At 39.5% G+C, this 27,271-nt stretch overlaps 1 protein-coding gene across 1 annotated transcript in view; it reads left to right on the forward strand.

The window, feature by feature from the left end:
* The window catches only part of GRIK1 (glutamate ionotropic receptor kainate type subunit 1), a 183,980-nt gene that overhangs the window by 82,643 nt on the left and 74,066 nt on the right, over positions 1 to 27,271 (forward strand). The window contains exon 8 of the mRNA XM_049629154.1: positions 5,079 to 5,222. Coding sequence (XP_049485111.1) covers positions 5,079 to 5,222 — 144 coding nt within the window. The remainder of the gene's footprint in view (positions 1 to 5,078; positions 5,223 to 27,271) is intronic.

The following is a 27,271-nucleotide window of genomic DNA, read 5'->3' on the forward strand; positions in this document are numbered from 1 at the left end:
CTCAATAGAGGTTGGAGTGATTTTATAAAATCTACTTCATTTCTTTTCACTACGTTTAAATTTCCCTTAACATTTGGGTTGATTTGATCTATTGGCTTTTAGATAGACTGGGATAATGGAGTGGTTCATTTTAGGATAGATTCCTCTCTGACTGTGAACCAAAACTATATATGATTCAACACTACATAGGGATCATAGAAACACAATGCCGGTCTATCATTGGCCTTCCCGGTCCTTTAAATGCATTCACAATATCAAGTTAGGTCAGTAGTTTTATGTCACATGTGAGTATTTCCTAGCATGACCCAAAAGGGAGGCACTTTTGAGTGTCCACCTAAATGTTCACTCACTCCAGTGATGAAAGACAATGGGCTGTGGGATTCAGTGGGAAAGCAAGACCTTTCCAGATAAGCAAAGCCTACGTTAAGTACTGGCTATGTCCTCTAAATAACTGAACGACCTGACTAGGTTATTTAGCCTCTAGGAGCCTGCTAGCTCATCTGTAAATCTGTAAAATAATACTGTGCAGTGTTTTATAGATTAAATTAGATAATGTCTACAAAGCCTCCAGGACATAGAATTGAATTTACTTGATGGTACCTGCTGTGAAGCCAGTGTGTACTCAATCAAAGAACAAAAGGCATTCTGAAATGCAGAGGCAGAATCCTTTTTGTTTACAAGAGACAAATTTCTTGGCTTGCCCATGGAGCCCAGGATGGCTCCTTCCCTGGTACCTGTGTGACCTTCTGCGATCAGTGGAATCACCTGGGTATGTTTTCCAACTCCACATATGGTCCTCTTTTTCCAACTCCTCCCTGTCTCTCTCAAAAGCTAAAAATGCTTCTTCACGTTACAATATGTCAACCTCTGTGCCGGGTCTCACTGGACCTGCTGGAGTTGCTGCCTTAATTACCAAATTTCTAGATTGTGAGTACGTGATTATATCTTTACTACCTCTACAGCCCATTTCCAAACCCTGGTTTGCTTGCGGCTCGCTCTTTGCAGCATCATTCCCAACTCAGGATGTTCACTGCTTCTCCCGCTCTTTGGCTCCTCAACAGCATCCACCCCCACAAGGGAAACTAGCTAATTCGTACTAAGAGACAAATTCTGCTAGCTGTATGCTGTGGGTGAGATATTTTAATAGAGGACCCAAGTAAGAGAGTAAATTCAGGAAATGAAGGGAAAGGGTGTTATTTGGGAGAACTTCTCTTTTAGAAGAGAAGATATTTGATATTCATTAACCATACCAGGTTAGTGAATATTTCTAAATTTGCAGAGAAGATGGGAAATCCATACTTTTTGCCCGTTCGCTCCACAAGGAGTAAGTCTTCCTTCAGCACCCCGATCTTGTCCAGATTTTCCCAACAGTGTTATATACCAGGAAGAGAGCAAAATGCAAGGACTCTGTAAAGCCACATCCTGTCACTAATCCTCATTCCTAAGGTGTAGCATCTCACTGGATTGTGTTGGGGTCCCCAGGACCATATTCAGGTTTGACGATTTGGTAGAAGGACTCACAGAAATCAGCAGACCTGTTAGACCCGTAGTTTCAGTTTATTGCAGCGAAAGGATATAGATTAAAACCATCAGAGGAAAAAGTTACAAAGGGCACACAGTCCAGGAGAAACTATGCAGAAACTACTAGTGTTCCCCTCCCAGAAAAGTTGTGGTGACAGTATTTCATTCTCTACAGCAATGATGTGGGACATGTGTGAAGTGTTACTAAGCTGGGAAGCTCACCCAAGCCTCGGTGTGAGGGTTTTTTATCGGGAGTCAGTCACGTAGGCACAGAGCAGCCCCATATCTGACCTTAGTTACTTAGTCTTAGTCTTAGTTACTCAGCAGTTAGTTACTCAGCTCAGTTACTCAGTTACTGAGTACTTAGTTACTCAGCTCAGAAATAGCACGGCCCGGGGCCCCAGATGAACAAAAATAGGCATTCGTCATAAATCACACTGTTGGCTGACACTGTTTAGCAATGCCCAAGACCCCAAAGATACAGAATCACTATGATCAGCCAAGGTTTGGTGTGTTTTTTCCCAGTAACCAAAGGTCAGTCTTTTCTTTGAATACGTAGAGTGTGAGCACCCCAGACCTGCTGAGTTAACCCATGCTGTTAAATTAACCCATTGCATGCTGTTGTGATAACTAAAACATTGTGTGAGACTGCTTTTCATATGCTTGTTTCGTGATCCATGTTGCGGTTAAAAGATTTTCTTAGGGGCACTGAGTAATGGGGTTTCGTTCAGGCTTCCGATATAAATAAAATGTGCACAGAAACGCATTTGGAAAAACAAACTCTGAAACACGGGCCAATTTTTTTTTTAATTTACTTAAAATGACTTGAGAGTTGCTGCTCTGTCACTGGCCTCCAGCACAGAACTAAAGAGGAAAGGAAATTCAGGGATAGTTTATTAGTGCTATAAAATAGGTAGAGGACATGTCTCTTTCATCTGAGAAAACACTGCACTTCAAGAGGAAGCATGGTTTTAGAATAAATGGTTTTCTTCTTCGAATTTGAAAAGCACAGATCAGGCCCATGGTTGTGAACCATGTTATATCCCAGCCCAGTGCAGAGGCAGCCTTGACAAAGAAAGTCAGAATCCTTTCTAAGCCCAGCTTATGAAAACATTAGATCATTGGAACGTTACTCTTCACACTTCTGTACCAAATCATTCCATTTGTCAACTAGTGATTACACATACAAATTTATGAAAAGCATATCCCACTGCTAAAAAGGTCCAGGACCTCATAGCATAGCAGTTAAGCGGTTTTTCAGAGCATGAGCTCTGAAATCTAAGTTTACATCTTGAGGTGAAATTCTCGCTTGCCTAATAAGTTAGGGAGTTATCAAAGTTATTTCCTAAAGTTACTTCTCCAAGTTTCCATTTCCCTGTCTGTATAATGGGGACTTTGCCTATTTCAAAGGTATCATTTCAACAATTTAAGGACACGGCATGTGGAAAATGCTTATAGTGCCTGATGTGTAGTAAGTTGTCAGTGAATATTCACCATAATTGAGCTATTATTGTACTTATTAAATCATCAGACAAAAACTTGCTTTAGAAGCAGTTAGTTCGGTTTCGTGGTTGTGAAGACAAACCCGAGCACCAACCTCCTTGTTCTGAATCTTGGTTTTCCCTCCACTAGGTTGGGGATGCTATTTAACCTGGTCACTTCTTTAACCGCAAAAGAATAACAGTTATGGTGAGGATTTCATGTCAGGGTAGCACCTGACTTATAATAAGAACTTGACAAAAGGCGGCTATTGTTACTGAGTTTCAAAAGGTCTCATTCTACCAATAGATTACTCTCCTTCAATTCCACCAAATTGATAAAGGAGAATGGTGAAGAACATGGATGCTTGATGAAACAATTTATCTTAGAAGGACGTCTTAAAACCTTGGCGTTATACAGGTCTCACAAAAATGTAGCCCATTTTAAGGCAAGAGATACCATGACTTCCTTCCGCAAACATTTATTAAGGATCTTTTATATGCCAGGAACTCTGCTAGCCACTACAGAATAAAGTCGAGGAGTGCTGGGTGGCTCAGTAGGTTAAGCATCAGACTCGTGATTTTGGCTCAGGTCGTGATCTAACAGTTCGTGAGATGAAGCCTGACATTGGGCTCTGTGATAACAGTGAGGAGCCTGCTTGGGATTCTCTCTCTCTCTCTGCACCCCCCCCCCACCTGTGTGCACACGTGCACACACACTCTCTCTCAACATAAATAAGCATTAAATATATATTATATATAAATACTAAATTAAATTTATATATGTATATATAGGGAGGTGAGAGAGAGAGAGAATGAAGTTGAACCATTTCTGCATTCGCAAAACCCACATTCTTATTGAGAAACAGATGTCACTATAAATACATATGGAAAATGCCATGATAGCGATTGCACAGGAAACAGATTTAAAGTGGGGATACTCTCTGGCCTCATAGATGGATAAAGTGCAAGATGTTAGTAACCCTTACCCTCTCTTTCCACCTCCATTAAGACATGCTCAGTAAGTGCATAATAAATGTTGAATCAACAGATTTCTGAAAAAAAAAATACATGATAATCTTTGATCTATGACCTGAATTCTAGGTTTAACTCTACCAATTGTTGGCTATATGTATGTTTCTACACAAGTCAATATCCTGTCTAAAGGTCAGTTTTCCTACATCAGTAGTTTCATCTATCTGTTCTGTTGATTTGGGGAGCTTGTTGAGAATTTCAAATAAATTTGTGATGAAAACCCTCAACTAAAATGTGAAGGTATTATATGATTTTATCCTTAAGAAAACATGACAATATTTTTATAAAAATTCTACCAGTTTTGTGTGAAATTTTGCAAGTGAGAGAAATATCATGAGGAAGGGAAGAATGAGATGCCCAACCCCCAAAAGCAATAACCACTGACACTTTCTATCAAAAAAAGCAAATGCTGATAAAAGAAGGTGTATTCTGAGCTAGTTACACAGGTCTGTTTTTCAGAAGGTCTCTTACAACCTGCTGTTTGATTTGATTCCATATCTCAGACCTTCTTGGCTCTAGTAAATAGAAGCAAAGAACACAAGTATCTCTATTTGGAAATTACCTATTAGTTTTGCTTGAATCTGTTTCTTTCTACCAAATAGAAACAAGCAAATAAACATATAAATGGGTATAAGTCCTAAAAAACAAAATCTCATATTAAAATGTTGAGGCTTAGTAACTTCTAACTCAATGTAGTTGATCTTAACACCATGCTTAACACGGAAGATGCTCCAAATATTTGTTCCCCGAATCAAGACTTATGTGGCTGACATCAGTGAGGTGGGCTTTTTATTTTTTGAATTTTTTTAAAATTTTTTTAAGAACTCAAAACAAAGCAGAGCTATGACTCCAGTTTACTGTGGAGTAGGAGGTATTATGTTAGAGAAAAATAGCTACTGGAGAGTGAAGACTATTCAGCTGGAGAATGAATGGTTGTTGAGATCAGACAAATAGGAGATAAAGGAAGCAGGCAGAATGATTTTGCAGGTAAAGGAAGGTAAACAAAGGTGGAACTGAAGATGTGATGCGTGTTTTCCTTCACAGACTGAAGCGGCTCTGATGTATGATGCCGTGTACATGGTGGCCATTGCCTCCCACCGGGCTTCCCAGCTGACCGTCAGCTCCTTACAGTGTCATCGACACAAGCCATGGCGCCTTGGACCCAGATTTATGAACCTAATTAAAGAGGCAAGTGCTACTCGCTCACAGCCCAGTTCTTCCCTACGCAGAGTGCTGTTTGACTTGTTGATTTAGGGTGGTCTTCCCACATGGCTTTGGTGGTATGATATCTATAAAGGAGGAGAAACCATCATCATCCAATCTGCTGGGATTTCACTGGTAAATGTTTATCTAGAAGGACTACCAGAACTTTTCTAGCATGATGTTGAGAAGTTCAAAGAAGCTACCAGATCATAATACTCACTCTCCTTCATCTCCACTATGCTCATCTCATTTGCTGCTGGCTCTCCTCCACATATGTGATTAGGAGCTCATAGGTGCTTATTCCAGGCCGCATTGAGTCAAAGAATGGGTTTGCCCATCACTGAGAGATACCAGGGATAGTTCCCACCTGGTATCCCATAATTCCAGTGGTTTCCTAAATTCATAATTCATCCCATAATTCCAGTGGTTTCCTAAATATCAAGTTGTGCATGACTGAACAGAGGGATGTTTGTCCTAATGAAATAGCAATTATTTTGCCATTTGTCAGCACACCAGAAAAGTCCAGTCCTATTCAAAACTGACCAAGTGCACTAAAAGATTTTCAAGGACTTCTCTGAGTTCTTCATGATTGCCCTGAGATCCTGGACTAACCCCCCTACACTTTCCTTTTCTCCCGGTGCAATTTGACTTCTCCTCAGCAGACCCTGTTCTAAGATTCTGAGATTTCTCTCATAGATATGTGTCCTTGGATTAGCTTTGACATCAACATATACCTCAGGGTGTGTCTGGACTTGACAAGATGAAATAAGGTCTGAGTACACACCCTCCTCTGTGATGCTGCTCTAATGTTTTCTCTATGGGATGCAGAAATTTACCTCTCAAGTGAAGAGCATCTTTATTGCCCTCTGTATTGGAGATGGTTGAGGTGAGACAAAGTCAGAAAAGAAAAGAATGGGAGGGCACATAGTACAAGAGAAGAATGCCCAGCCAAGAGCAAGGGAGAAATCCTACTTTGGGCTCCATCCCTGCTTGTCTCTACAAACCCTCTCCTGGGCTGTTCAATCTACTTCCCTGTTAACAGATGACTCTGATCCAGAAGGATGAGAACCAGAGAGGCAGTATGCCATGAGGTTTAACACTACTCAGCCTCCAAAGCAAGGCTGAGTCTAGGGTATGGCAAGCAGCAAAGAAGTTCCCTGGGAATGTGATTCAAGGAGGCACTCACTCTCAGGTTTGAGCCCCGCACCTACACGAGACTTCAAGGGAGTGCTGCCTTAAATTTTGTGCCCTAGGGAAACTCTCTTACTTCACCCTAATCCTGGTGTGGTTGCTTGGGTTTAAATCCCAGCTCTACTAACATTTGTGAGCAGTATAACCCACACAATGAAGTTGAGTTACTTAACTTCATTAACTACCTGAAGTTAAGAGTTACTTAAACTCTTGTGTCTCAATATTCTCTTCTGTAAAATGGGAATGACACCTTCTATCTCATAGCATTATTGTGAGGATAAAAAGTGAGGTTGTTAAGAACAGCACAGAAACATAGTAAGAATCTGAGATATTAGCTCTTCTCTTACCATTCGGATAGACTACTAATAATAGCCTCATTCAGTTTACTGAGTATGATGCCAGGAATTGAAACCCAGCAACAACAACAACAACAACAAAGAAATCACAAATAGGCATGAAATGAAATACTCTTTCTGACAGCCACAGAAATCTGACATACTGTGCCTAAAGGAATAACATCACCCAGCCTCTGCTCTCCCTGCAGCAATCATCGCTAGGTCTTGAATCACTATCCTGATCACCTTGATCTTTAACAAGAAAACAGCTGGTTTCCTTTCATCTCGTACCAGTGCAAGGAAAGGCATGAGGCCTCATGAAAGCTCAGGATCAAACACTCAGAGCACCCCAAGCATCTTTTTGCTTGTATAAGAAAGTAAAATTTCCAAGCTACAGTTAGGCATCTTTAAAGAAATAATGAACTCCAAGATGAGGGACCACAATGAAAGCAAGAAAGCATTTTATGATCTTTTACTCCAAAGAGCAAATTCCCCATTCTCAGGCTACACAGTTGGGGGTTAAAGGGAGAGGTGCATCATGGGTTGAAAACTTTTGTCACCATTGTGCTCATCTTTTTTGTCTCCTGAGTCACAACGCCATATGCCGCCCTTGGCAGGACACAGGTACCTGCAGAGATGGGATAGGGAGCGACCAGGAGCCGTGTCCCAGCCTGTTGAAAGGTTGCATGGAAGGAATTCTGAGACAGCCCAAAACATGCAAACGTGATAGAACGCAGGTGTTTCTTTCAAAGAGTGCCTAATTCAACGAAATTTTGCAGGCATCGGTTTTTAGTAAAGCACGTGGTCCTAAAACTTCCCTGGGTCCTTTCGTTTAGTAACTATCACTTTTTAAAGGATTTCCAAACTATAATCAGAAACCATGTAAAGGAGCAAGTCAGCAGGTTGAATTTATGGGGTGAAGATGAAATTTGTCACAGGAGGTAAACTTTCCAAGCAGAGAGGTGGTTGTGTGTGCACTAATCCCTGATAACTTCACACATCATTTAGAATCAGTAAGCCTTGCAGACAAGTTATTCAGGCTAACCACCCTTCGGTGTTTCAGGCCGACTAGAGAGAGGAAGAATTAAAGGACATTTTAAACCTGGTAGAGTGTGTCACAGTGTCACCTCTCTAGGCATTTGCTAAGCAAATATATTAGGAGATTATAAATCCCCACCCAGCAAGAGGTACTGAGACTCCATCATACAAGTAAAATTAACTGGGCACTACAGGGAACTGTCTCCCCCCAAACTGGAAGATGTGGATTTTACTATTTACTATACAAATTCGACACAGTGGAGAAATGACAGACTTCCTTTGAAGCTTTCACGTGTCTGGCATAAAACCTACACTCATCAGCAGAATCTTCAGGGTCTCCAGTGCTCTGGTTGCTGATCTCCTATGCCATCCCTCTCATCTCCTGCCCCAATCCCAGCACCTGCTGAACCTACTGGGGCTCCCTGAACTTGGCAATATGCTCCCACCAAATTCTCTTGCCTCTGATTGAAAGGTCTCCTCTGGGCCACCCTTTATGTCTCAACTCAAGCACTAGCTTCTCTATGCTGACCTTGACTCATAAATTTTGGCTCTTTGGCTCCATCACAGTCGTTAGATCATCACATTTATTTACATGTCTATCTCCAAGCTGTGCTTTTCCAGTCTTGTTTCCCTAGTTCTTGCATAAGACGGGGCATAGAATGAACACCCAATAAGTAGATGCCAGACAAGTGAGTGAGCTAATAAATGAATGAATGAACAGGCAAAGGAACTGAATGCACAAGACCTATAAGCAGGTACTGTAGGACAGACACGGGATATGAATATCATATCCAGAAACAATTCATTGAGGCAAAAAACAGGGTCATCTAGACTTGTCTACCAGGACCATAGGTTCTGGTGAAGAAGTGAGGCAGGGGTCTGAGGAATAGGCCAGCCTATTTAACTCTGGCACTGGGGACACAGACCCTGAGATTTAATTGCAATTTGCTGTCTATGTGAACTTAGTCATTGAGACTCTTTATTCTCGGTTCCTCTTTTATAAAATGCAGATAAAAATTCTATCTGTTTGTGGGGATTACATATATGTACAGCCTAGCAAAATGTGTGGCATGTAATGGTTGCTCAATAAAGGGTAGCTACCATAAATGGAAGGTTCCCTTAAAAATGTCTATCAGGTAAGGCAGTTGTCAGGAAGAAATGAGGCATTGCACATAAAACATTAAATATTTTGCCTGGCTTATGTAAGCACTGAATGCTTACACGTTGTAATGCTTACATGTAATGTAACATGCTTACATGTAATCAGTATTGTTCTTATTGGTGTCAACATTATTATTATTGGAGTCCAAGATGAAGTAGCAGCATTTGCAAAACGGAGGACAGGACCTAGCAGTGGAAAATCAGGAGTCCCATGGAAAGAGACATGGCACAGGGAGCCAACTGCAATGATGCCAGGGAATGAGGGAAACTTTCGATGATAGAGCATGTATATGATTGTTCAAGAGGGACCCAAAACATTAGGTAATCATCACCCAGGTTGAGCTACCAAAAAACCCTAGCAAACCACATCTCAGGTCAGTCATTGAAATGGTAGCTGAATGTGGGGGCTGAGGAAGCCAAAGGACTTCCTGTCTGTGGTCAGGAGTTACTCTGGACCCAGAGTAAGTTCCAGCTGGCCGTGGGGCAATCAGTGAGAGCAGGTGCAGCAGAAGCAAGCACACTGAGGCATCTTGGAAGAAGAGGGTCTGTAATTGCAGGTGCTGGGAGGGGCATTGAAATATGGGCACAGTGAAGTGAATTATATATTTTAGGTTATGTCAGTGGTACTTAACTATTTTCTGGGTTACAGACCCTATATGAAAACTGACTTAAACCATGGCTGCATTGTTCCTACAAAAGGCATAAATATTCATCTGCAGTCTCAGAGGCCTTACAACTACCCTAGTTGGCCTGAAACCCATGTTAAGAGTACCTGAATTGGGTACTGAAAATAGAATTTGGTTGAAAGTGGGTTCCAACATGGTGAACAGCAAAAGTATAAATGAAGCATAAAGAGTTGACCTTCTGTTGGGGTCAGAAGGAGCAGTCCCATGTAAAAGTGGTGAGAAATGAGGTTAAGTAAATATGGAAAGACGATTGATTAAAATTGCCTGCTGAGCTAAGAAAACCCAATCTGATTGATAATTGATGAGAAGTCACTGTTCTTGAGGCACAAAAATGTGATATTTCAAACAGTTTATCTCAGTAGCCTTGTGTAAGTTTGATTAAAGCAGATAAACCCACAAAGATTATTGAAGAATTATAGATATCTTGGTTTGGAAGTGGTCCACACTCATAGAGAGCTAAAAGGGGAAAAAAAATGCACAAGGGAGATATCTAAGTATTTCTTGAGTACAACCCTGACTTCTCCCTTCGGTCTAAATTCATGTAGCTACTTCTCTATTGGAAAACATCCATCTGCATATCCTACTGACACCCCCACATCAACAAATTCCCAAACAGAATCTGTCATGTTATCTATTAAAGCTATTATTGCTACAAAAGCCCAATGTCAATAAATGACAATGTTAACTGGGATATCAAACAAACACAACTAGTGGGACAGCAAAACCAATTTAGTGCTGCTCCTATCATCCACTTAAAATTATTCAGTGAAAATAGGATGTTCCGTGATTTTTGTGTTTACTTAAGGCAGTGACAGTCCGAGGGTCCCTTTAAGTCGATCTTCAACTTCGGAACTCGAATTCGAATTTCTATTCTAATATTACTCAGAAGTCCAATGTGATTTAACATCAAATTTCTCCTCCCTTTGAGCTCAAGTCTTCTGGGAGACTAGGGGAGAGGAGACGTGTGGTTGGTTTCTCCTCTTTCTCCTTTCCTCACTTACTTCCTTGCCATACCCTTAGCTGTTGCACGTCCTACCAGGCTCAAAAAGAGTGAGAACACTTTTGCTTGACAGGACTGTTCTGTACTCTCTGGATCCAGCCAATAGTCTAAGCTCATGTCCCCAGGTGCGCCTGGGGAATTTTTAAGCCTAACTCTTTTCCTTGAAGAATTTTCTTCGACTGTTTATGATTTCCAGGTGGGCAGTCTCTCCTGATGTTTCTTTGACCCAAATAATGGGTCTTTTTCAGATGGAAGCATATCATGCTTCTTCAGCCCTGTAATACACAGTGGTACACCTCTTGCTTTTTTCTGTTGAAACCTCTTCACCCTTCTCAACAGTCTTATTGACTATACTCCCACCAAGGCACTCTAGATTCAAGTCTAGCACCCAGGAAACACCCAATCACCCTTCCTTGGGTATCCTGGGAGTACCCCTGATCATGATGCAGTATTTCCTGACCACCTCAATTCGTCAGATATTCTGTAGTCCTCTTTTGTCACCTAGGAGCCACACCACTGTCCATAGTCTACCTTGACTTCCTCATGTTTGAGTCAGCCATTGGTCTTCTGCTTTTCCAATTGCAGCCAACTTGTTTCAGATTTCCCTGAATGGCCCCTTGAAATCCTACTTACCAGGATTCAAAAATGGCATCCTGAAGGCAGAAGAGCACAACTCACAGAGAAACAGCAGCTCTTTCTGGATAAATCTCTCCAGCAACTGCCTCTTTCATGCATGTGACCCCTTTTATAAATCCTTGACCTCATGGTCAGGTCCAAAACTTCTAGGACAATCTCTGAGGGACATTTCCTTTGTATATATGCATAGGGAACTTGATAGTGCTTATCTACACACTCTGGCATCCTGATAGCTATCACATTGGTAACTGGGCTGAAACATTATAGAAAAGCATTTACCATGCTTTTCTCACACAGTGAGACAGATGAACCTCTCTTTTCCTGACAAAAACCTGCCTTATAACACCCCTTTTGTCATATGCCTTTCAGCCTAGAAAGCACTGCCTCCCATTGTTTATTTGGACTAACTCTTATTGAGAACCCATTTTCTCCAGTGAGCCTCTCCCGAACCTCTATTTAGGGATGGTCCTCAACTCGACTCCATAGCTGCTTTACATCTCTACGTGAGCACTTAACGTGCTTCATTCAGACACTGTAAGATCTTTCCCTTGGACGAGGGCAAAGTCAATTTATCTTTGTGTCCTCAGAGCACTGTGCCTGCACATGGCAGGCATTTAAAAGATGCTTATTGAATTGAACTCAGGAAGTTAAAATCCACCAAACTCTTAATAAATTTTGCTGAGCTAATACTTAATTTTAAACTATATAAATAGCCCCCAATTGATCTGGTCCAAAATAAATTTACTATACAGGAGTGAAAATTATTTCCAAATGCCAACCTAAATGGGCTATCACTGAAAATATGGGCAGCTTTCTGCCCCTGTTTTGCTATGAAGTTGTAATTTATTTGTTCTATTTTGACTAAATGAAGATTATTAATTTAAATATATAAATGAGATAATTAAATTTAAGCTCTTAAAAATCCAACAGTAGAAGATAAAATTCTCCACTGAGTCACCTATATTTGTCTTGATATTTATTCAGACTTCTACTTAATAGGTCAGTATTGAGTGTTTGTTTTTTTACATGGGATCCAGGTGAAAAATTACAGAATTAAAAAAAAAATCAAAGCCCCTCGAGAAGCAAAGCTCTGACATGTTTAATCCTGCTGTGTTTCCACTGAGTAACACTCCCCAATATTGCATGCCATTTGACTTTGATTGCCAGGAAAAGCTGTCCCTTGGATTAATTAGATGACATCGGATCTGGCAGTCAACTCACTCAAATCTCTAGACTTTGGAAAAGGTTGCATATATAGTTGTCATTCTACACCTATTGAAAAGCTCCTGCAATCCAACCTATTCTTCAGCACCACCACCTAGTTTCGCACTGTGTAAATAAAAACCATTTACCCCAATACCCCTTCACACTGAAGACATTTAGAGATAAAGAAAGAGTGGATTTTTCAGGTCTGTCCCTCAATCCCTGTACAACTCTAGACAGAGAAATGAGATCAGTTCCCAGATGTTCATAGTTTACAGTTTTTATCAATTATATATACTTATATAGAACTAAGGTGCTAAGATACCTATCTTTGAAATTGGCAGTGTCCAGATGAATAATCACCTGTTGGAAATGAAGAAAGGGGTGTTCGAATAGAATGGAAGGTTTTGCCAAATTCTCCTTAGTTTATGTGATTCTAAATAACATTGGTATTTGTAAGATAGCTTTCAGAGACTCATGTTAATTACCTGGCTTCTCCCATTCGGCCTCTGATGTCCTCGTTCTGCATCACAGGGACTGAAGAATTTGCTTTCTATACCACAGTTTGTATGTATGTGTACATGTGTATGTGCTCACATGCATATGGATGTGTTTAACTTACTTAAGGGAATGTCATATGTGTGGTGGTGGTGTGTGTGTGTGTATGTGTTTCGTGGGTGTGTGTCTATATATCTCATTCAGCAATTTCCTTTTCTAATCAATGTCGTGTTGAAATATATCTAATTTGATTCATATTTATTACTTTTCCAGTTTATTCCTTTTCATTGAAATCTACTATTCTATCATTCATTCATTCAACAAATATCTACTGAATACCTAGCATGTGGCAGACATTATTCTAGCACCAAGAATGCAATAGTGGGGAAATCAGACATATATAAAAGGAAATATAGTACTTAAAATGACAAGGAGTATCAGAAAAGCGAGATTCAGTAGTGGGTACAGTGTGCAGGGGTCTTTGAAGGAAAAAAAATGGGTATTGCTATATTACATAGGGTAGTTAGAAAGCATCTCAGAGTTCATGTGAAACTTGAATAAAGCCTTGAAAGAAAAGAGGTAATACGACGTGAAAATATTAAGAGACTAAAGAATCCAAGTAGAGGAACAGATCATCTACTGAATGTACAGTTGACTTTTGAACAGCATGGATTTGATCTGTGAGGGTCCATTTATATATGGATTTTTTAAAATATGAATACAGTACTGTGAATATATTTTCTCCTCCTTATGATTTTCTTAAAAACATTTCCCTTCTTTTGCTTCCTTTATATAAGAATATACTACATAAACATATAACATACAAAATCTGTGTTACTCTGTTTATGTTACTGGTAAGGCTTCAGGTCAACACTAGGCTATTAATAGTTAAGTTTTGGGGGAGTCAAAAGTTAGATGCATTGTTCAAGGGTCACCTGTACTTTAGGGCACTTATCCATTCCTTTATGAATGGATATTTTGAATACCTCTCTTTTCTTTTATTCTTGGCATATAGAAACAATGCTATGATGAACACCTAATAGTCTTTTATGAACAAATGCACAATTTGCTCTAAAGCAGCACTGTCCAGTAGAAATATAATGTGAGTCACATAGAAACTCCCCTGCTCAACAGCATTCAATGGCTCCCCATTGCTCGTTAAGTATATACTCATCAACCTGAGCCCAGACTCTCTTTCTAGCCTCATCTTCTATTGCCACCATATCAACCAGCCAGATTGAGCTACTTAGTATTCTTTTTTTTTTTATTTTTTTTTAACGTTTATTTATTTTTGAGACAGAGAGAGACAGAGCATGAACGGGGGAGGGGCAGAGAGAGAGGGAGACACAGAATCGGAAGCAGGCTCCAGGCTCTGAGCCATCAGCCCAGAGCCCGACGCGGGGCTTGAACTCACGGACTCACAGACCGTGAGATCGTGACCTGAGCTGAAGTCGGATGCTTAACCGACTGAGCCACCCAGGTGCCCCTAATTAAAAAATTAAAAGCAAACAGCTGAAATTAGCTTTAATAAGGTATTTAATTTAATGTGGTATATCCAGAATATTATCACTTCAACATGTACTCAATATAAAATTATCAATTTATATTATTATTACTATTAAGTCTTTTAAATCCAGTCTCTATTTTAAACTTACAGCACTCAGTTTGGACTACCCACATTTCAAGTGCTCAATAAATCTTGGTGACCATATATATATATATATATATATATATATATATATATATATAATGTTTCCTTAGTATCGCACCCAACCAGGTTAACTAGGGAACAATATGAAATCAACGTATGTGGGATGTGGGATCCATGTTTTTATCTTGATAGTCACAGAACATATTGGTTAACTATAATAATAAGTATCTACCCAACAAAGACAATGATAAAATTCATGTGACCAGGGTAATTTGAGTAAATCAAGACCAAATGACTTGATTTCCAGGTTTTCTTGATCACATTATCTAGACAGTTAAACAAGTGCCCTATTCCCACCCACTTTACACCCACTGGGTCTCAGATTTGTGTTCCTGCCCGTTTAGTTGATTTGCGAGTACAGAGCCAATTTATTCTATGTCAGAAAATGAGCCACCACATGAACCAGTGCCAAAGGAAAGCAGTTTATGAAAAAAGAAACTCCAGGTGCATATTCTAAGATAAATCTTTAGGAAATAAAAACTCGTTTCCCCAAAGTGCATGGAACAGATATAGTTAAAGTCAGCAGATTTAGAGCTGGAAATCAAATATTGGCAAGAAAAGCCATTATATTTTTAAATTATGCAGTGATCCATGCAAGCTGTTATTGCAAGATAATGGGTTATAAACAACACACATAATAGTTAAAATAATTATATATTGAACAGATGAGAATATGATAAATGCATCATTTCAGTTCCTGAAATAGCTGACATCAAGGAAGTTATGTGGTCTAAAGGTTATGTTTATCATTTCTTCTTTTGCTTAATGTTTATTTTCTTCACCATCATTATGTATACTTCAGATTTGTTTTTAAATAGCTTTTCTGAGAACTGGCTTACAATTGTGGGTGACTAGGTGAAGCTCACATTGCTTAAATGGGAGATAAATTTCAGAAGTTTGTCATTGTATCGTATTCTGGGGACCTGAGTAAGATAGTAATTGTATAGTTAGCCCATCGGGGCTGCCTTTATACAATAAATACAGAGTAAGCCTCCTTTAATTAAAAACAAGTGAAATAACACCGCAATGAATTGTCCTCATTAACTCTTCTATTCAGGAGACATGTAGATGAATTTTTGAAATCCACACAATGCTTTCTCTGTTCTCTTGTCTCAATACTATCCATGCCCCTCCCACCAACTTACCTTTTTCTCTTGATCTTACTGTTAGTAATTCCACGAGAAAACGTTAGCAAAATGAAAGTTTGCTAAATGAATGAACGACCGTAATTAAGGAATCAAATACTTAAAGGAATAATTCCTTTCCTACACATTCACAGGCCAATAAGGAACTTCTAAAACTGAAAAGCCTTCAAAATTCGAAGAAAAATCTCTTAGACTGGATTGAGGTGCAAGCTCTGATTTGGGGGGTGTAAATAAACTAAATCTGTCTGCCTTGCAATCCAATCACCATAGGTACCCTAGCCTTACGGAGGTCAAATGTCACTTCTTTGATAGGCACTTTGTGCAGTATGTCTATCCACATCTTCCGAGGAGAAGGGGAAGGGGACAGGAGGATGGGGTGGGGCACAGATATCCGTTTCTCCTCATTAAAATCCTATAGACTTTCCTAGCTATCATGGCCAGTAGGAAGAAGATCCTAATTCCTAGGTCTTGCCACTTCCCCTCTACCTTTCCCCCAGTACTTAAAAGTGTGCAACTTTTGGAATTGATCCTTACATCAACCGTTCAATCACAAATATTTTGGATGCCTATCAAATACAAGTGGTAAATTCAAAGAGAAGTAAAACGTTTCCTGCCATCAAGGAATTAACAATCAATTGAAGAAGGTAGCTAACATAATTAATACAATATACAATTACTATGTATAAATGCATAATAAATACATAGTTGATATAATATAAATAGTTAAGATAATAGTTAACATTGTTACCATAACACAAGACCTGATAAGGAGGTATTCCAGAGAGTTAACAAGGATCCCCCTATAAGAACACAGAGCATGTTTTTCCCTCTTAAAATATTTGCTTCCCATCACTCTGATTTTTCCCCCTTTCAATTTGAGCAGTAAGTTTTGGAACAACCCCTCTTCTAGTTGTAAAACTTCTGTAATGTGACTCAATAGCCATTTCAATACATGGCATTTATTTTTTACATACTACATTGCTAATGGAACCCAATCTTTGGGTGCTCAGGGCAAAAAGGGAGACTCTTTGCCAAAGGTTCATATTGGAAATGTGCTTGGTGATTCATTTAGCATATCTGATTATTCTTCAGGATTACCAGACTAGAAAGAGTGTGCTTATCAATGCATAAAAAAATTGATGGTGCTAAATACTGATATCAATCAATAAAATTATAACCAGAGTGTATGAATCAATTAACAAAACTACAGAAAGAATTGCCAAACATTGCCCTACTAATAATTCTATTTGAGATACAAATAAAAGGAGAGGTGACAATTTCCAGTTGTGTTCAGGCCTGCTGAGTATTGACACCTATTACTCAGCAATCAGTCTAACGCAACCATAGTTTAAAGCTAGAAGGTTCTGCCAATAAAATATAAATTCAGATTTTTTTTTTTAACACAGATAATCAAAAGTCAGGAGTACTATTTTCCTTTGTTAGATTTGTGTGTTTGGCTCAGCAAGTAAATTACTTTCCATGACTTGGGGGCAAACCAATCCATATAAAGAAGGAAAGCATAATATTGCATATGAGTACATATATATAACAACTTTCCATTAACTATTTCTCATAATGTGTTAAGGTGATATGCTTTTAATACACGTATGTGTGCACACACACCCATCTACACTTGAGTCTTGAATTCAAGAAAAAGACCAGTGTCATCTTGGTCCTATTACTTATGAGCTATGAGACTGGGCAAGTCACATCAACTCTGTCTCGATGACCTCAAAATTCCATGAGTCTGTGTCCTTATAGAAAGTGCTCTAAAAAGCGGAAGGAAGGTTGATCAACTACTTTTCCACTTGACCTTCACAACACCCCTCGGGGTCTTACCTCCATTTTACATAAGAAAACCAAGGCTTCGCAAGGTTGGATAACCGGCCCAAGGTTATGAGATAGAACACAAGCTACACTCTTGCACTGCTAAGCTGAATGTTTCTATCTCTGTACTCAACTGCATCTCTAAGATTCCAGAATTTTAAGATGGCTAGATAAAGCTTTAATCTCTACCTAGTGGTATCACATGCCCCAAAACACTGGACTATACTTCTTTATGTATATGCTTTTATTTAATAAATATATCTAATAACTTTGTGGAGTTCAAAACATTCAGCAAGATTCCTCAGAGTCCTCTGTTGTATAGCTCTGCTTCTTACCCCATGACAACCTGAAAATCACAGATGCCAGTGGCCCAGAGTTCTCTCTGCCCTGACAAATGAAGTGATCAGGATTATTATTGCATCTGACTTACTTTGGCCAGTGATGTAAAATGTGTCTATGTCGGGGCGCCTGGGTGGCACAGTCGGTTAAGCGTCCGACCTCAGCCAGGTCACGATCTCGCGGTCCGTGAGTTCGAGCCCCGCGTCAGGCTCCGGGCTGATGGCTCGGAGCCTGGAGCCTGTTTCCGATTCTGTGTCTCCCTCTCTCTCTGCCCCTCCCCCGTTCATGCTCTGTCTCTCTCTGTCCCAAAAATAAATAAAAAACGTTGAAAAAAAAAATTAAAAAAAAAAATGTGTCTATGTCCACCCTAGTTCCAATTCCTCTCATCTGCACTGACAAGATACTAAAGAATTGAAACTTCTAGATTGTAAATATAGTAACACATAACTTTTCTGAAGTTCAGTCTTTAACAGCTTCACCTATCTGTCAGAATGACTTTTTACTCCTGAAATGGCATCGTAGAAGGCATGTTAAAATTTAATGCAAATATGGCAAATTTCCCAATTCCCTCCTATTTCAGTTGGGAAAACTGAGATTAAGGAGTAGGCAGTTGGTCCTCTTCTGTGCCAAGTGTTTCTTCAGAATCAGAAAATATGGATAGGAATTCTTGCCTTGTTCCTTACCAGCTCTGTGTACCTCACACCCTCATGTCATTAAATGAGGCTAATAGTTCCTAATTCACACAAGAGGAAGAATGAAAAAAAAAAAATAGCATTTGTGAAAATGTCCAGTATATCTGGCATGGGATGGAGAGAGTATTTTCCAGAGTGAGGTATTTTGTAGCACATCCATATGCTGATTGGAATGATCAGAGAGTGACAAATCAATAACATTAGAAAGGGAAATGACAGAAGCAATGTCCTTGTGTAGATCAGAGAGTCTGGGGCATCCATTGGGCATGAGCACGGATAGTTCATCCTACTAGCAGGAGAACACAGGCAGACATGCTGGTAATGAATTGGGTGGATGTGGTGGTGGGAACTTGTTGCTTCTGCTTTCTCAGTAAGATAGAAAGCAAGGCCATCAGGTGAGAGTTTGGATGACGAGTCAGAATTTCTCTTGACAAGGAAAAAAATGGTGTCAGCCACACCCCCTATATTTGAAAATTCTTCAAGACTAGAACCATTTAATTAACAAGTCCTCATACATACCATTTACCAAGGTTACTCTAAAACAGTTGTTCTGCAATCATTATTGGGCAAGATATACCTGTGCTGAATCACGCAGGGGAGACATAGTCCCTGACTTCAAAGAAAATAGATTCAAATACGAAGATAGACATGAAGGCAAATAGGTGCCTTCCCCTGCGCTGAGTTGTATTCTAGAGGTATCTTTAAAGGCACAGAGGGGGACCCAAGGGCAATAGTGTTCTTCATCTGAGGTGCTTTAAAAGCCTTCTGAGAGAAAAGGAGGGGCGGTCTATACTTTAAAAAGTGAGTTGGAGTGTGGGAAGCAGCATGGTGGGGAAAGACATTCCATTATTTGGAGACTACTTGATGGCTGAGAATGAATTATGGTAGGAGACAAAATGGCTGGTGATGAACAGAGACCAGTTCATAAAGGACTTTTTTTTTTCATTTTTTTTCACGTTTATTTATTTTTGAGACAGAGAGAGACAGAGCATGAACAGGGGAGGGTCAGAGAGAGAGGAAGACACAGAATCTGAAATAGGCTCGAGGCTCTGAGCTGTCAGCACAGAGCCCGACGCGGGGCTCGAACTCATGGACCGCGAGATCATGACCTGAGCTGAAGTCGGACGCTTAACTGACTGAGCCACCCAGGCACTCCTATAAAGGACTTTTATAGGGTGCTAATGATTAGGAAGAATTCTGTAGGCCAGATATTCTCAAAATGTGCAGCAAATTCTCAAAGTGTGCAGCAAAATCACCTGAAGAAATTGCTGAAAACAAACAAAACCAGCAATTATTTCCCACATTCAACCTCCAGAAACTTAGGTGATTCCTACTTCAGTTTGAGAATGATTGCATGTTAGGTAACAAGATGGAGTTATATTATGTTGGCCATCCTCTATCCTCTGGGTATTGCATCATCCATCACTAACCAAGGATATGAGGTATCTACATGCTTTATATTGTACCATTATTCCTAAGTAAACTTTCATCAGTGTTCGCAATATGGAAGACACTAAAAGAGACATTAGCCAAAATAAGTGTGGCCTCTTGCCCTCAAGATGTCAGATCTAAGTGAAGATATAACAGAGCAACACAGAGCAGCAATGAACTCATGCTGAGGAATAGGAAGGAGTAGGAAGAAAAGAAGAAAGGCCTGGATCAAGCCTTTCTTTTTCTCTAATTTTCAGAGCTGCAGGGGAGTTGGGCCTATGAGGGAAGAATGTGGGGTTGCAGAGGAGTAGGGCAACCCTCTTCTTTATCCTTCCACCTTTTCTTCTTGGTCCTACGTGGGCCAACAAGCAAGTTCAGCCCACGGCCAGGGCTTTCGTTGTCTACGTGATTGAAAGTACAAACCAGTCATTTGAACATCAAGCTAATTACTACTTGAAAATAATATGTGAATGCTGACTCCCTTTGTGAGCAGCCTAGGAAGAAACACTCAAAGAAAAGGATGAAAACGTTCATTGGCTTTTATGTAAATTTGTGATCCTAAGATTTGCCTTGGAAAGTCAGGTTTTGACACTAATGACTTGAGCTGACCTTTTGGGTATAAATGTTAGAGATTTTTTACTCATTCCTTTTTTTTTTTTTATCAATTCCATGATAAATACAACTTTGAAGTTTATGGTGCATGATAAATAACAGTAAAGGCAATGTCTTTTAAGGGAGCCACATTCTTTTTCCTTTCTAAATATCCTGTCCTCTTTTAAAGTAAATATTCTGAACCAACAGAAAACAGGCTGTTAACAACATTATCTAATTACTCAAATGATGTAAGCTTACTCAAATAATAGAGTCAAGATTTATGACCCAAAAAAAGGATCTAATCAGAAAGTGACGGTGTGATTAAAATTCTTCTGAGAAAGGAATTGAAAAAGAAATATTTTTCTGAATCATTGTAGGCAATGAGTGTGGGAGTGTGGTCTCTGACAAATATTTTAAAAGACAATTCCAACCACGGCATGGGATTTAGTTTTAAAGAAACAATGAAGATTTGTGAATGTGACAAACTGTTGACCTAATTTCAAACCTCAACCAAGTTTGCCCCATTCAACAAGCTAACACATTTTCTTTTCATCTTGCTATTATCAGAAATGGAACCAGAGCATCTTTATACAAAGAAACACATCTAGCCAAGAATTGCAATTACCCTCACAGCCCTCACATTTTATCAACAAGATTTGCTAGCAAAACATTTTGAAAATAAAGACAATAAATGAAAGTCTCTCCGTGAAAGGTTACCTAAGCATTAAACAATTATTCATATGCAGAATATGTTAGTAGCAGCATATGTTTAGCTTGATAAAATTCATATTGCAAACTCCAGTGCATAATCTGTTGACTTACATAGGATCAAATTTATTAACAAAAACATGCATATGCTTTTTATTCATTCTATTTTTTATTGTTTTAGATATGAACTTCTAAGATTAATTATAACTTATGAAAGCTCAAATTCAATAATTTTCACTTTGACTATGGATGAGATTATTGGGTATTGGTGAAATCAAGGTATTTTCATCATTTTTGGATTGAGATGAAAAAAATTGAGGAATTGAAGATGAAAAAGCAGTAAAAGAAGATAGGAAGAGTCAAATAACAAAAACAAAAAAATATGGGGCACTTGTGTGGCTCAGTCGGTTAAGCATCCAACTTTGGCTCAGGTCATGGTCTCATAATTTGTGAGCTCGAGCCCTGCATCAGGCTCTGTGCAGACAGCAGAGCCTGAAGACTGCTTCAGATTCTGTGTCTCTTTCTCCTCTACTCATCCCTCACTCATGCACTATCTCTCTCTTTCTCAGAAATCAATGAACATTAAATTTAAAAAAAAAATAGCAAAATCTTTAGAATGGGACAGCCAAGTTAAGTTTGGCTTCCCCATTAACTAATGATCTTACCTTGACCTCTCTGAGACTCATTTTCCTATCAATAAAGAAAGGAGACTGGGGCACCTGGGTGGCTCAGTCGGTTGAGTATCGGACTTCAGCTCAGGTCATGATCTTGCGGTCTGTGAGTTCAAGCGGTCTGACAGCTCAGAGAGGAGATAAAAAACACCTGCCTTGAAGGCTTTTAATTATGATTAAATGAGATGATATGTAATGTGATACACAGTCAGTATTCTGGGTCCCATCTTTCTATCTTCTATGACATTATGGGAAGTTTCCATGTTGTCTTGAAGATATTATCATTGTTAACATGAAAGTCAAATAAATAGTAGCAAACATGCCAATTTGAAACAAAGTTTTAGTAAATTCTGTATTCATATATCATAATATATAATACAGGTCAGGATCCACAGATGTATAGCCTAGTATGCAGACTTCTGTGCAAGTGTATTTACTGAGAGAACACCCAGGAGAACCCAGTCATGGAATGAGGGAAGTTCAGTAGGACAGAGAAAGTCACTAGGAGAGATCTAGCCTCAGCCTTACCCCATCAGGGGACTTTGGAACATGTATTTTATCCCAACATGCATGAGCCCCCTACGAAGCTAACATAGCCCCAAATTACTCATTCATTGGCTACTCCCCCCTGGGAGTTTGGGGCATAGCCCCCGGGCATCTCAAAGCTAGCAGGCTCCTGTAGGCCAACGGAAGGCAACCCTCCCTGTAGCAAGTCACTAGTCTGGTAAATCGAAATAGGGTGTGGCACCAACCAAAACTGTCGCAGGTAGAGGAGGAAGACCGATTTCAGTCACACAGATTTTATTCTAAATGATGCACTCCAGCACAGGGCGTTCCCAGCTTAAACAAGACCGCGACGACAATTCAGTCATTCAAGACCAAATGTGAGAACCATTACTCACTTTTAAGAAAGGTTTACTATAGGAATCTTTGAACAGGAAGTATTCTTAGAACACCCCACATCGAATTTGACTTACATGTATTTGATTGATCTAACTTTAGGAATTGGTCTTCCCAAGATCTGCTCCAGAGCTAGATTCTTGTGAACCCATCAAGTGCCTAGAGTGACTATTGTAGTGATACTATGGGACACTGTATTTTACTAATTCAGAAATTAGGACACCTTATGTTACCTATATCAAATCATCAAGTTGTACACCTTAAATACAGACAATTCTTAATTGTCATTATGGTTCAAAAAAGCTTTCAAAATAAACAAAATATATTGAAAATATGACCTGGAAACACCTTTCTTAGTTATGTATGCAACTTTCAAGAAAAGTAAAGAAATTAGGATGGTTTGGCTGATACCATGAAGCTATTTATTTGGGGGGGGGGGGGGGAGTTCATCGCTGGAATTATCCCGGAATTAGGATGACCACCCCTCAGTTTGCCTGAGGCAAAGAGTATCCCCAGGATAAGAGATTTTCAGTTGTAAAACTGAGACAATCCCAACCCAGGGCAAATCCAGACTGAATGGCCAGCGTACCTGGCTATAGCAAGAAGGTTCCTTGTTCCCATGAATTGAGAAATTAGTGTCCTTAGCTCTCTAGTTTCAGATTATGTAAATACATAATTTGCCCCTTCCACATTTTGAATTGGGAATGAGACAAACAGTAGGTTTTATATTCTCTTCACTGCCCTCCCACCCATTCCCAGTGCTTGAAAAGTTGTTTTTGTATGAAATTCCTTATGCATGACAGGATTTCTGTCAGATGTCACGCTTGATTGTTCTTAGGAAGAAACTAAAAATTCATAGGTCATCCCTGATTTCTATCAGCAGGTACTGAGCAAAGCTTTCTCTTAAGAAATGATTTTTTATTTATTCCTACTAATTTCTGTTTGGGGCCATTGGGAAATGAGAATTTTATCCCCCTCTCACCTTGATAGCTGGCTTTCTACTTTTTAAAATTTTAGGAAGCCGCACTGTTTACAATTAGATTTTCTTGGGGTACATAAAGCTTATAGTCATGTAGTGCTAGAATTTTAAATGATGTGCTAACTTTCATACCACGTACATAACTTATGCTTAGACCAAAGAAGGAAGTGAATATGTCCTGGTTTTATGTCAACTTCAGTGTCTTTCCCTAGAATATTGCCATTTTCTAGCCCCAGCTTAGGGCCTGGATCACACAGTGAGGTTCTTGTTTCACAGATTTTTCTGATCCAAGCAACTGCCAGCAACCCTTTAACCTCAGAGTAAAGCACAAGTAAAATTTAAGTTCAGAAAAGGCTAGACAGACTATTCCCAAGAGAATAAGAATAGGTGGTGATCCCTCTGGAGCAAGTCTAACAAAGTGCTTGCCCTCAAAGGCTAGAGCATGTCCTCTATTTCAAAGGAGTTTAAAGAAGGGCCATGGTGGAAGCAAGCCATCTCATCTCTGTCAACAAATTGCTTGATTGAGTTCCAATTCTGTGCCTTGTAACACTTTCACATGTGATGCCCTCATCCCGTTAATAAAAAAAAAAAACAAAACAAAACAAAAAAAAAAAACTGCTGTAAACCTTGCGTGAGATCACCTAGAGATTTACTACAAGGAAAAGTCCACTCAGAGCAAAAGTTCCTGCTACCTCTAGATAATACCGAACACTCAGAAGCTACAGGGGTGATGCTTGCTTTTACCCAGTGGCGCACTCAATATTGTTGGGGTCTCTATCCACATCCAAGCCAGTATGTTTGCAGGTAAACACACCCTGAATTAATTGGCAAGTGACTTCTTAACATCAAATGCTTTACTCATGCTTCATACACAAGTCTTTACAAGGACATTGACTTACTGACAACATGGTATCTCTAAGGACACAGATTCAATCTCTGCATTTACTGGAAATCTCTGAGGAGTAAAGACCCTCTCTGGCCAATCCTTTGATGCTTAGATATGAAGAGTATTTTAGCTCTCATCCTCCTAACGTTCCTGCAAGGTAGAGTTTTGTATTCCCATTTGACAAGTGAGGAGAATGGAACTCAGTTGCTTTGATCAAGTTGTCCAACTGGTGAAGTTCAGAGTGGATTTGACTCTGGGACTCAATGATGCCAAAGTCCATGCTGCTTTGTTATACCAAAACTACCTCCATGGAAGAAGTTTCTGTTCAGTATGTTTAACTGATAGCCTCATAAGAGGTACAGTGAGAACATCTTTTACAAGTTATTCAAACCACTAATACCCTGCCCTCAATGAATCAATAGTTACATAGGAGAGGCAGACCAGTAAGCATCAATCCCATACAGAGTATTGCATACATTCATGGGGAAAAATTACAGAGCACTATGGGAAACTTAGGAAGAATACCTAACCTGGTCTTTAAGATTTAGGACTTCTTAGAGGAAGGAACATCAAAGATGAAATCTGAAGGGCAACTCAAGATATTCAAGACAACACTGGGATACTAGGTTACCCCAAACCTTCCAGAGAGGGTAAACGTGATAAACTGGAACTGAGGGATTAATGAATGAATACAGAGGAGTCAAGCCAAAAGCCATAGTTCAATAAAAAAGAATTGTAAATTCCAATGATCATGAAGCAACAGAGAAGAAACAGATTTTGAATAAACATATTCCAAAATAAGTAAGTTGCTGTAAATTCTCAAACACCAGTCTATCTAATCCCAGCCCCAAAGACTCCTCTGAAGGCTCTTTGTCTTAAAGCACATTAAGGATCCAGGGGGAAATACGTGAATCTGATGCCACATTCAAGCTTTTGTCTGTCTGTAATTTTTTTGTTCTAAGCAAACTATTGATGGCAGATGTAAGACGATCTTTTAGTCCCCATGCTCAGTAAATTTACATCGAATGGAAATAAGCAACCTGTCTTTAAGTAATTAGAGTGTGACCCCTTTGCAAGCAGCTTCTGACAATGAGCCTGTCCAGGAGTGCCTGTAAGTTCCTTGCCCCAGGGTAACTGCATGATGGAAGGTGGGTGGGTGGAAGCTAGAAGCGCCCCCCCCTCCCCTGCCCCGCTCCCCGCAGAGGTGAAGGCATCAGTCCTGGGCACATGCCTTTTAAGAGTATCTTTTTATTAACTATTTGTGTAATGCCTTTTACACCTCTTCCAAAATCAGTCAGATTCCATATCAGTTGCCCAAACTTGCCTGGGGGTACAATCCGGCAAGAGCTTAAACAGTTCCTATATTGGTGTCGCAAATGTCAGATGATAAAGAAACGGACTTTCTGCAGCCATATGATTGTAAGAGGAGACTTCACACTGCACAAGAACCAAGTTCACTGGCTGCAGCCTCACTGCTAAGGAACAGCAACACCTTCCATCACTGCTGTGTCGCTGTGTTCCCTTCTCAGAAAGGTGTTTTATGTATTTTTAATGCAGCAGTAATAAGATTATTAAAAATTAAACCAGAGGTGTACTTTCATTAATATACTTTCGGTGTAGTTTGATAATTAGAGATCTGGAAAGCCCATCTTTTATAATTGGTTTTTCTTATTTTAAAACGTTTTATTCAGCGATGGCTGACAGTAAATTTTGCACCATACCAAGGGAGAGAGAACGGAAGCTCATCTAAATGAGAACAAGCCCAACCTATTCTAATTAACATGATTCAACTGAACTGTAATGATATCAAAACAATTGACTTTTACCATTCCAACTTAATTATTCTACAATAGGCAGACTAATGTATGCGGCTTCCCCCTTAAAGCAATTTTGAAGGCGACATCTTTGAAGTATGGCACCAAGCGATTTTTTTTCTCACCCACAATTTGTGAATATTGTTTTAAAACACCATTAAGTCAAATAACCATAGTCTAATTAAGTCTTTTGTGGTTTTGAGGCAGTTTCATGAAATGCCATTGGATTTATTTGACTCTTTTCTTCACTTGACTGAAAGTTCTTGAGACGCTGAGTGAATCTAAACCCCAGAATCCTGGTCCTGAGGAAATAAATGCTGCAAAGTAGTTGGGTTGAAAAAGTCTTGCTTAATGTGATGTTAGGAAAACAAAACTGAAGGACTTACTCAGCAGTTCTGCCAAAATATCATGATATTGCTTTAGGCAAGTCCTATTTGCTTCTCTGTGCTCTGGTGGGTACGGCTGTAAAAGGGTTAGTTAAGAAGTGGCAGAAAGATGAGCGCTTGGGATTTATAGCATAAGAACCTGCCACAGTGAACGATAAAAGACCACTAGAGCTAAAATACAAGGTAATTTTTTAAGCTAAAGT

This window comes from Panthera uncia, chromosome C2, assembly GCF_023721935.1.
Source record: "Panthera uncia isolate 11264 chromosome C2, Puncia_PCG_1.0, whole genome shotgun sequence".
Taxonomy (NCBI): Eukaryota; Metazoa; Chordata; class Mammalia; order Carnivora; family Felidae; genus Panthera; species Panthera uncia.